At 45.5% G+C, this 12,934-nt stretch overlaps 1 protein-coding gene across 6 annotated transcripts in view; it reads left to right on the top strand.

Annotated features, from left to right (window-relative positions):
- MGRN1 (mahogunin ring finger 1) overlaps positions 1–12,934 on the top strand; it is a 108,882-nt gene that overhangs the window by 21,642 nt on the left and 74,306 nt on the right. For all 6 annotated transcript variants that reach the window (XM_038418632.2, XM_038418630.2, XM_043493187.1 and 3 more), the window contains exon 3: positions 342–430. In XM_038418632.2, coding sequence (XP_038274560.1) covers positions 342–430 — 89 coding nt within the window. The remainder of the gene's footprint in view (positions 1–341; positions 431–12,934) is intronic.

The raw sequence follows: 12,934 nt of genomic DNA, 5'->3' as shown, positions 1-12,934 counted from the left end.
ATTTAAGAGATAGATGTCTGGTTGTGATAAGTGCTGCATTAGGACAGCATGGGCAGCTTCAGGACAGGCTCTGCACTGAGTCCTGCCAGTGTGTGTACACCCTGCTGTGGAGACTGCTGCTGAGCTGGAGAGGACTGATTAGTCTCTCTAGCCTATTCAGCTTGAGTCTCTCTGCCAATGGGATTGCTGTTTAGTGCCAGCTGTGGTTGGTTGCAGCCCAGTGTTGACATGAGCATGATCTCGGACAGTATGGATGTTTCTTGTATTAAGTTGCATCTTGCTTAAAGTGTTAATTCTCAAGATGATATATTAACAGAGCAACTTCTTGCCTCTCATTCTAGTTTCCCTATGTCACACCAGCCCCACACGAGCCTGTGAAGACACTGAGAAGTTTGGTGAATATCCGCAAAGACTCTCTACGTCTCGTGAGGTACCTTTACTGACCAAACTGTTTGTTGTATTGAAGGCAAAGGATGGGACACATTTACATTTGATGGCCTTCTCTTCAGTGCACTAAGTGACAAGTCCTTATTCCAGTGTCACTCCCAAGGGTGTTTAGAATATTCAGGGTTCACATGTAATCAATGCTGTCCAGGGCTTTTCAGATAACTCCCATTATTTATTTCCCCAGAATTGGGTAATCAGCATTTCCAACCAGCATTGGGGAGACCTCTTTCTCCAGAGGCTGAGTAGAGCAAACGCCGCCTTGTAGGAAGCTGTGACACTTGGGTCTCACTCAGGAACACTAACACAAATGGAAAATATTAGTCATGTCACTAAACTTGCAGACAGATTTCTTTCTGAACTTTTGTGTTTGCAAAGTTAGAAGTTGTTTTTGGTGCAAGGCCCAGGCCAGGAGGACTGATTAGTTTTGAATAAAACTCTGCTTCAGATTTTTCTTGCTGGCTAAAACACAGTGTAGTCCCACTTGAGCCACACACTTTTAGGTGACTATGTCCCACACTTGTAGAGAGAAAGACCCGTTAGGCTGGATGAGTTATATCTCACTGCTCTGCACTTAAATCGAATGCAGTGATAGCTAGAGTTTGGTCTGTGGATTAAACGTAGCTGTGGAGTGTCTTAACAATCAGCCTGCAGCTGTACTTGTTTAATAAAGGTGTAGAGCTTTGGGGTAGATCTAGGTCCCAGCACACAGTCTGAGCAGCCTGGCAGCTGCATGGTGCATTTTATACAGCCCCTGGAGAGTCTGTGCAGTTTGTCATTTTCTGGAAATGTTTGCATTCCTGGCAAGTTGCCAGTTTCAGGTCATGGCTGGGCAAGGTTTGGGTGCCTTGGTATAAAGTGTATGGCAGTGTAGTTGTAGTTGCTGGAAGCTTAAATTTATTACTTTGCTAGACACTAACAATCATGGACTGAACAGACACCAGATTTATGGCTTATTACAACAATCTGTAATCTACTAACCCTCTCTTTTTGTCCTATGACCACCTTGAATGGTCATAAGATGTATGCTAACTACTTATGCTAAACACTCTGTTCCACCTTGCATTTTGCTGTGACGCTGGGAGTCCCTTTCCCAGCCCTGAAGAAGAGCTCCGTATGGCTCGAAAGTTTGTCTATCTCGCCACCAGGAGTTGGTCCAATAAAAGAAATTACCTCACCCACCTTGTCTCTTTTGGTAGAAAAGGGGCTAGATTAACCAGAACTGCACTAGAAATTGATCAACCTTGTTTTTCTTTGAAAACTCTGATTAGTTTTTTTTTTTTAATGGTCAAAAACTCAAAGTGATGGTCTCAGAATGAGCTGGACAGGTGGAGAAGGAAGAAGCGCCCACTCAGATAGTGGGCCTTGGTAAATGTCCATGTTCCGAAGAGCTCTTGGCTCTTCTAGCCAAAGGGTATGTCTGTCTCCATTGGGATAACACCTTAGTTCCTGCTTCCTCTGAAGCCAGGACTCGCTATGTAAACAATGTCCTAGTCCTCTAGGAAGCATACGGCAGCAATGCACCAGCTCTCGGATATGCAGAGTCTTATATCTGTGAAAGGGCCTGCTGCTAGTACAGGAATTTGTAAGTGCTAATCTGAGCTCTGTCACTGGCCTGCTGATGGACAAGTCATCTCCCCGCTTTGCAACTTAGTTACCCTATTTGTCAAGTGGGGAGAATGAAATTGACCTGCCTTCCGGGGGAGTTGAGGCTGCATTGCTGTTTGTAAGGTGCTCAGTGGTACCACAGCGATGAACCCACATAGATGCAGGCACTATCTGCTTTCAAGAGTTGGCCTCTCGCATGGCAGTCAGTCTTTCTGGTCCTGAGTCAGCTCCAGAGCACGGTCAGTGCTGCACTGTTTAATTTCCTCGTGAGATCAGTATGTTTAGGAGTTCTAGTGACCCAGATGTTTAAGGAATCCTTTAACACTTAAGGATTAGCAGCCTTTTTCACAAGGGAAAGGTCTCAGTTTGCACTGTGCTGCGTGTCCGGAGTGGAAGTTTAACCCCTCTCCCTAGGAATGTGTAAAAGCCCCTCCCTGACCTCTCCAGCAAGGGTTTCTTTGTGATTGTGATCATGGAAAAACAGCCAGTTCCTAGTTCTCTGGAGATTCTCCTCTTCTCTTCCTCCTGTCCCTGTAAAATGAGGCTGAATTTGGCTCATTTTTTGATGAAAGATGAGATTTGACTGTAAAATTCCCACAAGTTCTTTGGCTTTCCCTGGCTCCGGATTGTTAGCTGGAGTCTCACCTGTCTGGAGGGCTACGTGATCCTTCTAGATTGCAGTTCAGAGCTTTGGGGGAGGGTGTGAGGAAACTTCCACTCTGGCTCCCGGCCATGCTGTGACTGGTGAGCAAAGTTCAGAGTGTTGCCAAACCTGAAGTATTTATGGTGGTCACCGGGAGAAATTCCACACTCATTAATGTTCCTGCCTGAACCTCTGTGTCTTTGAGAACTTGTGCAAAATCCTGATTTCCTGCCTGGACCAGACTCCCCTGTGTTAAGTTCAGAAGGGGCAGGGGTGAGCTCTCCTATTGAATATAACAGAGTCAGATGGCCTCTCTTCCCTCCTGCCCTGCTACTTCGTAAGATGACTGTGAGTTCCTGGTAGGAACTCTGCCAGCTGGTGAGTCCCCACAGGAGACAAAACAGCTGCAAGCAAATTATCACCACATAAAGTCGTGAGAGTCAAATGGCTGAGGAATTTTTCTCCTCCTGGTTCTGTGAATGAAAGGAGACTTAAGGAGCTTGGCTTGTTTAGCCTAACTAAAAGAAGGTTGAGGGGAGATATGATTGCTCTCTATAAATATATCAGAGGGATAAATACAGGAGAGAGAGAGGAATTATGTAAGCTCAGCACCAATGTGGACACAAGAACAAATGGGTATAAACTGGTCACCAGGAAGTTGACTTGAAATTAGACGAAGGTTTCTAACCATCAGAGGAGTGAAGTTTTGGAATAGCCTTCCAAGGGAAGCAGTGGGGGCAAAAGATCTATCTGGCTTTAAGATTCTACTCGATAAGTTTATGGAGGAGATGGTATGATGGGATAATGTGATTTTGGTAATTAATTGATCTTTAAATATTCAGGGTAAATAGGCCTAATCCCCTGAGATGGGATATTAGATGGATGGGATCTGAGTTACCCAGGAAAGAATTTTCTGTAGTATCTGGCCGGTGAATCTTGCCCATATGCTCAGGGTTTAGCTGATTGCCATATTTGGGGTCGGGAAGGAATTTTCCTCCAGGGCAGATTGGAGAGGCCCTGGAGGTTTTTCACCTTCCTCTGTAGCATGGGGCACGGGTCACCTGAGGGAGGATTCTCTGCTCCTTGAAGTCTTTAAACCATGATTTGAGGACTTCAATAGCTCCGACATAGGTGAGGTTTTTCGTAGGAGTGGGTGGGTGAGATTCTGTGGCCTGCGTTGTGCAGGAGGTCGGACTAGATGATCAAAATGGTCCCTTCTGACCTTAGTATCTATGAATCTATGAATAAGTTTGAAAGTAAGTCAGGAAGCCAGCCTTGGTCAGCAGCTCCTAACCTGGATGTCCTCTCTAGTTCTTGGAGGGAGATTGAGTCCTGAGATGTATTATGTGTGTGGAAAGAGGCCATCTCATGGTGGGATCTTGTTGCCCTCTGCCGCTGCTGCTTTCTTCGGACTTATCATAGAACTGGAAGGGACCTCGAAAGGTCATCTAGTCCAGTCCCTTGCACTCAAGGCAGGACTAAGTATTATCTAGCCCATACCTGACAGGTGTTTGTCCAACCTGCTCTTAAAAATCCCTAATGATGGAGATTACACAACCTCCCTAGGTAATTTATTTCAGTGCTTAATCACTCTGACAGTTAGGAAATTTTTCCTAACGTCCAGCCTAAATCGCCCTTGCTGCAATTTAAGCCCGTTGCTTCTTGTCCTATTCTCAGAGGTTAAGAAGAACAATTTTCCTCCTTTCTCCTTGTAACAACCTTTTATGTACTTGAAAACTGTTATGTCCCCTCTCAGTCTTCTCTTTTCCAGACTAAACAAACCCAGTTTTTTCAATCTTCCCTCATAGGTCACGTTTTCTAGTCCTTTAATCATTTTTGTTGCTGTTCTCTGGACTTTCTCCTATTTGTCCACATCTTGCCTGAGACGAAAGGAGGCTGCATGGGAATGCTTGAGGAGGCAGGCAGTATACCACTTTGTCGCTTGGGAGTCTGCCCAGAGCGATTTACCTGGCACTTGCTAGCAGAGAATAGTTGCTTGTTTGTAATTGAGGCCTGCACCTTTGTCGCATCACCCTACTACTGTAACTCAGCTCCTGCTTCTTTGGCAACTGACAAGCCAAGGGAGAGAAAGTAAAACTCCTGCAGTCCCCAAGAGAGAACTTCAAGGAAGAGAGACAAGCAGAGGAACCCATGTTGTGGTGGGTGTGGCTCAGATCAAAGCAGTCCTGGAACTTGTAGTGCTCAACAAAAAATCAACTGCCTGTGCATCTTGCATTGACAACACTGGGAGCTGCAGGGCTATTTCATCCCTGTGTGACTTCATTTAACATGGCCCAGGTTGTTTTAGGGGTCACACAGTCCTGTTCTCCCCTTCCTTCATTAAGCATGACATTTGCTGCTCTTACTTGTATCACTTCTGGAATCAGATAGTAAGCTCCTTGGGGCAGGGATCAGAAGGGACTAGTGGATCATCTAGATATCACAGGCTATATTACATTGCACCCCAGTTCCCCTGTGTTGAACCGAAAAGCTTGTTTTTGACTAAAGCGTCTTCCAGAAAGGCAGCCAGTCTGGATTTGAGAACATCAAGAGATGGATAAACCCACTACTTCCTTTGGTCGTTTGTTCCAATGGTTAATTACCCTCACTGGAGGAAGGATATCCTTAGCCAGTGCCCTAACCACTGGGCTGTGGGGGACCCGGCTTCAATTCCCTGCTCTGCCACGGTCTCCCTGTGTGGCCTGGGACAAGCCTCTCAGTGCCTCAATTTCCCATCTGTAAAATGGGGATGATGTTTCTCCACCTCAAGGGGTTTTGTGAAACGCATTGAGATCTGCTGATAAAAGAAGCTCTATAAGAAATATACTTTATTATTGTTAGGTTTCAGAGTAGCAGCCGTGTTAGTCTGTATTCGCAAAAAGAAAAGGAGTACTTGTGGCACCTTAGAGACTAACAAATCATCTGAGCATAAGCTTTCGGGAGCTACAGCTCACTTCATCGGATGCATTTGGTGGAAAATATCAATCTCCCCTCTGTATTTTCCACCAAATGCATCCGATGAAGTGAGCTGTAGCTCACGAAAGCTTATGCTCAAATAAATTTGTTAGTCTCTAAGGTGCCACAAGTACTCCTTTTCTTTTTATTATTGTTGTTACTGATAAATATTTGTGGCTTATTTCCAGTTTGAAATTGTCTTGCTTCAGCTTTGAGTCACTGGTTCTTGTTTTGCCTTTCTGTGCTAGATTAGAGAGCCCTTTTCAATATTTTCTCCCTGTGAAAATACCTGTTCACTGTAATCAAGGCATCTCTCAATCTTTCTCATAAACTAAACAGATTGAGCTTTCTAAGTCCCTTACTCTAGGGCACTTTCTTCAGCCTTTGAATCATTTTTGTGGCTTTTCTGCACACTCTCTATTCCTATTTTCTCAACATCCTTTTTAAAATGTGGACCCCAGAACTGGTTGTAGTATTCTAGTATCAGTCCTGCTAATGCCATGAAAACGCTCTCCACTCCTCGCTACTCCCCGTTTATCCATCCAAGGAAAACATTAGCCCTTTTTGCCACAGCATTGCACTAGGAGCTCATGTTCAGTTGCCCATCAAGTATGATCCCTAAATCCTGTTCATAATCACTGCTTTCCAGGATACAGCCCACCATTCTGTAGGTCTGGCCTATATTCCTTGTTCCCAGTCATGTAATTTTTGCATTTGGCTGGATGAACACGTTTTGTTTGAATGGGCACAGCTTAACAAGCAGCCCAAATGGCTGTGTATGACTGCCCTGTCCTCCATCATTATTTCGCATTATATCAGTCTGTCATCTGCAAGTTCATCTTTAATAGATTTATATTTACTTCCAGAAATTTGATTAAAATGGTTGGCTAATATATGCTGGCTAGCGTGTGTGTGTACACACTAATATATATTATCTGCAACTAATATATATTTATATGTATACACACTAATATATATTATCTGCAACATATAAATATATTGGTATGCCTTGTGCACCATTAACATAAAGCACAAGTATTGTAACAGTGATATAGCCTAAACTGGTCTGTACCATAACCCTGTTCACGATGCTAAGTATCTCATAACTCCTTCCATTTGCTGAAGTAAGCATTTGGCATAAGGAAACTTGTCAAATCAAGATACATTTGTTCCATGCCTTCGTACAAAGTAGGAAAGTACCTTCATGGCCAGTATCTGGAAGGTAATATCCCAAACAAAGATAAGGAAGGAACAGAAAAACAAGTTAGGGTACTGGGACAAACTGATGGGTTGGATTTGAGCAACGTAGAAAGAGATGTGTAACTTGTAAAATCATGATCTAAATAACACCAGATGGAATATGTAATTTTGGGAGCACACTTTCTATGTAAGGTGAATGTAACATCGCTTCACAGGATGGCTTCCCGTACCCTGGTATCAAAGAAAACCATTTTCCTGTACTATATGATTATTGGCTCATAACTCTAAACCTGACAGACATTGGTTATTTGGTCTCTTGAGTATATTTTATAATGAGCCAAAGTGTGGTCAAGCAATTGACTATGCCATTTATCAACAAAATGTTGAATAGTCTTGGAACTTGTACCGATCTGTGCAGAGCCCTACTAGAAACACCCTTATTTGATGAGGATTCCCCATTGATAACTGCTTTTTGAGATCTGTCAGTCAGTTCCTAATCCATTTGAAGTATGCTTTATTATTGTATCGTGCTCGTTCTTCAATCAGAACACTATGTGGTACTAAGTCAAACACCTTACAAAAGTCTATTATATCTACATAATTCCCTTTATCAACCAAACTGGTAACCCCTTCAAAGAGTGAAATCAGATTTGTTTGAGAAGATCTGTTTTCCATAAAACCATGTTGCCTGTCATTAATGATATTCCTCTCCTTTTAATTCTTTAGTGATTGAATCCTGTATCAGCTTTCTTATGGTTTTGTCCAGGATTAATGTCAGTCTAATAAGCCTGTAGTTACCCCGGTCACCATTTTTGAATACTGGTGCAACATTGGAACAAATATGTGTTCTCAGAAGTGCCTCTAACATCATACGTAGTGATGGCTGTAAAAGGACTCTGTATACATAGTACTGGTCATTGACACAAATGCCCAAAGTCTTCCTCACACTGTAACTTGAAATTGACCGGGTACGTGCATACAGTATCTTTCCCTGGGCCTTTCGCCCCTGCGATCAGAAAGGATTGTGTAAATGTACTGTAAAGTGAACTAGACTCAGGAATTGGAGAGCGCTCACTAACCCCAGAGTCACCTACTGATGCTGCACATTGCAAGGATCACAGGAGGATTAAGTACACAATTTTCTCTGAAGCTGAAGCCACCAGCTATGTGATAGGCTAGGCCATAGAAAAGGATCTCTCTGCACAGCAGTCTGAAATAGCCCTCAGTGCTCCTGGCTCCTGCAGCAGGCCAACATAGTGCACAGCATAACCTTCCACCACCTGCACCCCTACTTACTGGCAGGTTCTTTACACCCAGGCCTAGGGCACCTGGTGTTAAATACATCAACAGTGTTACTCCGTGATGGTTGGGCTCAAAGCGTAAATGCGCCATCCCCGGCTCCAGTCAGACAGAACTCCAACTCTGCTGGACTGCCAACAGGAGCAGCTTCCAGAAAGTTCAACTCCAGCACCTGACCAGGAGAGTAAGCCAGCTGACTGTAACCATTCAGATGGGATGCAAGGGAGAGGAAGTGCAATCTTGCATAACTGGGTCCTAGACCATTTAGGGTTTAAACACTTGATTCCTGAATTTTTCGCAGGAATGATGGGGACAGAGACAAACATTGGCAGCAGATCCAGAGGTGATGGGGGTAGGGAGACCTGGCACAATGAGAGAACCTTGAGGGATGAGTGGGGGACCCAGGAGAGTGCATGGCTTCTCGACACAGCAGCAGCTCAGCTGAACCGCCAGCTAGCTGTGCAACAGAGCTCCCCAGCCCTCTGCAGTGGAGGAAGCTGAGGGACAGGTTAGAGGACAAAGAGGTGGTCTGTAGTGAGAAGAACTGCAGAGCAGGCTGAGGGGCCCTCAACCTCCTTTCTGAACAGGTTTCAGTGATCTAAGAGCCAGGAAACCCTCTGTTCTCTCTCGGTGTTCATGACACCACAAAGATTCTCTGGGAGTTAAAAGGTTAACGATTGTAACCAGTGCTATGAGTGGACAGCCAGTGTGGAGTGTAATGTGCTCCTGACTACTCGGGTTTCTCAGGGTGCTCCATCTCTCATCAGATCATGCTTTAAAGATAGTATCACACAAAGCAGATGGAGTCCTTTATGGCAAGAGATTTTGTAGGTCCTGGAGGTGGGAGCACACCCCCGAACTCTCCTGCTGTCTGAGAGTCCTCACCTGGCCCCAATAGGCGAGAGCAAAGTGGTTACTAAAAGCATTGTGATGCAGAGAAGCACACATAGATCTTCATTAAGGTACACTAAGACACTGACAGGTGTCAGCACATCCCTGAGAGCCAGGAACTTGTGGGTCTTAATCCCTGCTCTGACACTGACTTCACTGTGACCTTGGAGGAGTTTCTTAACATCGTCTGCTGCAGTTTTCCCATCCATAAAATGGGGGTACTGCTTACCATACATGCCTCGTAAGAGGCAGTGGGTATTAGTGTTTGTAAAGAGAAATTAACTGTATCCCTGCTAACGACTGAGCTCAGAAACTGTAGGGAGAGACCTTCAAAAGTGCTTGGTGTTGGCTTAATTCCACTTCCCTTGAAGTCCCAGGAAGCGGAGTTTACTGTACGTTTCCACAGTCTTTTCCGAGGTCACTGTCATCAGGCTCCAGACAAAGTACTGAGTGCTTCTTAACAATCCCATCCCATAGGGTTTAACATGCAGCAGGGTTAGCCTGTCTGTGTCTGCCACTGCTGTACCTACCATGCACAGCAAGCACCATGGAGAAACAGGCTGGTATCAGTGGGTGCGCGCTGTCAGAGCCCTCGGAATGACAGGATACACAACATTCTTACCTCTAACTGTGCTGCATTTGTTCCCATGGCTACGTGTAGCTTCCCTGCTTTTGCCTAGTGTATGTTTATATGCACATCCTGACTAGCTTGGTGGCTGCTAATAGTATATAGAGCTTATGTTGCTGATTTTTTTAACCCTGCCTAGGCCAATGGTATTCCTGGCCAATGGCTGTCTGGCTGCCTATGTGAAATGAGGTCTAGGTTTTGGTACATTTCCCACTGGGGAGGTGTCCCCATCACCATCCCCCCTCCAACTCAAAATTGGTACTGATTCCCCCTCCCCCAATGTCAGTGGTGGCATGGAGAAAGTGGTCTCCTGAGCCTTTAAGGGGTGTTCTTCAAGCTCAGGGGCAGGCACGCTGGCAGGGGATGGTGCGGGGAAGCTTGCACTGCTGCTCTAGACGTACAACACAGAGAGCAGTGGTTTTCAACTGGTGGTCTGCGGCCTCCTGGGGGTCCACAGACTAAGATTTCTAAAGTGGTCTACGTCTCCCTTTGAAATTTTGTAGAGATCTGCAAGTGGGAAAAGGTTGGATTGTTTTTGTTGAAAATTTTGGTCTAGAGGTTTCTCCTTCCTTCAGTCTCCCAGGCTGTCAGTCTGCTTGAAATTCTGAAGTTACACTCACGCTCACTTAGAGAGCTTGCTGATCTGGCTATGCCTTTCCACGCTTACAGCGTTGAGCTTTACCGTGAATTTATTCTCTTGAGTGACACCAGTAACCACACTGAAATCAGGACTGTATCTATTGTGCAAACGCAACCTGGTCACATTCTACTTTGGCTGCCTTATATAGGTCATAGCAGCCACGGTTTCAGAATGGCAGCTATTCCTTGCTTTTATCCTTTTTATTCCAGCAAGTTAGAAAAGCTCTGGTTAAGAAGCCAGTTCCTGTTTTGACCTAGGTGAACCCTGGAGAATGGTCTGTCGTCTCTTGGTTGATTTGTGTGGAATCTTCCAGATAGCTGTGCACTAAGGAAATAAAAAAAAGGCTGTAACCATTCCCTGTATTGCTTGTTTAATTTGACTATTTTTAATCTTTATTTGGCAACTTTTATATTAAATCATTGATGCTTTAAAACCTCATACCTATAAATGCCCGCTGAAGGTGGAATTTATGTTGGTGTTGTCCGGAGGAAGCAGCAGTTATTGATCTCACTGAATGAGGTCTAAATGGATTCTCTTGGAGACATCCTGGTAAAGTAACATCTAGCTACATCTACTGTGTATTCTGAGTGCTCTATGAGACTATTTGGGAGAGAAGATCTACAAGTGCTGTAGAGCCAGAAGGATTCTAGGCAAAAGCCCCTTTGTTATCTAGGCCTCCCTGAATGGTTTGTATACCTAATTTAACCAGCTGAGCCTCAGATGTGCTACTGGTAGGATGTTAGAGGCTGGGCTTGGGCAGCAAGCTCAGTATCATTATAGGCATTTAAAAGGCAATCCGTTTAAAACTGATCCACAGAAATAACTTTTTTCTACAAGCACTTAAATAACTAAGGCACTGTAATGGGGCAGGACTCACCACCTTGGTGCCTCCTGCTGGCCATGCTGAAAATTAGCTCTTGGTTACCAGTGAGCATTCCTCTAGTGGTGTCTCACTGTCGTCACTTCTGCTCTGCCTCTAAGACCCACATCGCTCCCCGGATTGTGGCGTCCTCTTCTGAGCACGGCCCTCCAGCTGTGCCCCACTCTGCTTTCTCCCCCCTTCTCGGGGAACCAGCTGTCTTTATTCCATCCACTTGCTGCTGTGGCCTACTGCAGCCTTCAGTCTAGCCCCTCCCCTCAAGGGGTAAATTACAGTCTGAATACTGGCCACTCCCTCTGTGACAAGTGGGAGAAAAGAGGGTGGACAGACCTGCCCGCTACTCCCGGGCCCCGACCCAGGGACCCTATAGCCGGTGGCCATGTGCTTCCGCTCCTCCAACTCCCACTTCCTATTTCCCTGGGCCACTTCCCTGTAGCCCTAGCACCTTCCTGGTCCTTTTTATCAGGGCCTGAGTCTGGCAATCCGCAGGCTAGAGCTCACTATTGCTCCCCTAACCCTACCCAGCACTGCTCTATCTAAGGTACTCCTCTAAGGCAGCCAGTCCTTCTCCCTTGCACTCCAGGGAGAGATTCCCTCTGTTCTACTCAGCAGCCCTTCTTATATGGGCCAGCCTGACCCTAATTGGCTGCTCCACTAAGCCTTCTCCCTATTGGCTAGCTCAGTCAGCCCTCTTCTAATTGAGTTCTGCATAGTCTCTCCAAGGCTACTTTAACTCTTCTTCTGCCTAACAGGCACTCATTGCCTCAGGATGTTGTTGCAACTAAGAGAGCTTACAGGGTTCCGAAAAGAATTAGAATGTACAGGGATAATGACAGAGTCAGCAGTGACATTAGGCTGGATAAAAATGTATAAGAAAGATAAACCTTCTTATTCTAGGACACAAACCAACCCCTAACTGATGGGGCTAGATTATTTCATCATTTTCCACCTTCCTCTGAAGCATCTGATAGTAGCCCATGAGACCAGATACTGGACTAGTGGACCACTGCCCAGGAAGTGCTGAACAACATAGAGTAGTAGAGTTTAAGCCCAGAAGGGTTCACCAGATCATATAGTCTGACCTCTTGTATATCCCAGACCTCCAACAGCACCCAGCATCCAGATGCTAACCCAACAACCAAAATGAGTCTACACATTTATGCTGCAGGTAGAGATCAGGAGGACAAAGGTGTACCAGCGCTCAAGGCCCCTGCAATGGCAAGGAACTAAGTGAGATAGACCCAGCTAATCCTGGCAAGTGACCTGCACCCCAAACTGCATAGGAAGGTGAAAAATGCCCCAAATCTCTGCCAGTCTCACCTAGGAGAATATTCTTTCTTGACCCCCCCATATGGCGATCAGTTAGACCCTGAGCAACAGCCAGCCGTCTAAGCATGAGAGAGAGAGAGAGAGAGAGAGAGACTGACTGACTGACTGACTGACTGACTGACTGCTCGGTGCCACCTCAGAGCCCAGTGTCCCATCTCCAGCCATACCCATCGCTGATGAAGGAAGGAGATATTTAAAAAAAAAACAAAACACAAACCCTCCCCAGATATGTTGTGGAGGGAATCCCTTCCGGATTGCTGGAGGTGACCAGCTGAAACCCTGAAGCATGGCCCTAGGAACATAAAGCATAAACCAGAAGTGAGCCCCAGGGCTGTGGAGCCTTACTCCCTACCAGGCCTCTGTACCCTAGGACTGTGACTGAGAAAGGGATGATGGCTGTGGAGGAGCATTTTATAT

The sequence above is a fragment of the Dermochelys coriacea genome, chromosome 10 (genome assembly GCF_009764565.3).
Source record: "Dermochelys coriacea isolate rDerCor1 chromosome 10, rDerCor1.pri.v4, whole genome shotgun sequence".
Classification (NCBI taxonomy): Eukaryota; Metazoa; Chordata; order Testudines; family Dermochelyidae; genus Dermochelys; species Dermochelys coriacea.
The sequence above is the reverse complement of the archived record's forward strand: the minus strand, read 5'-3'. Positions and strand labels throughout refer to the sequence as shown.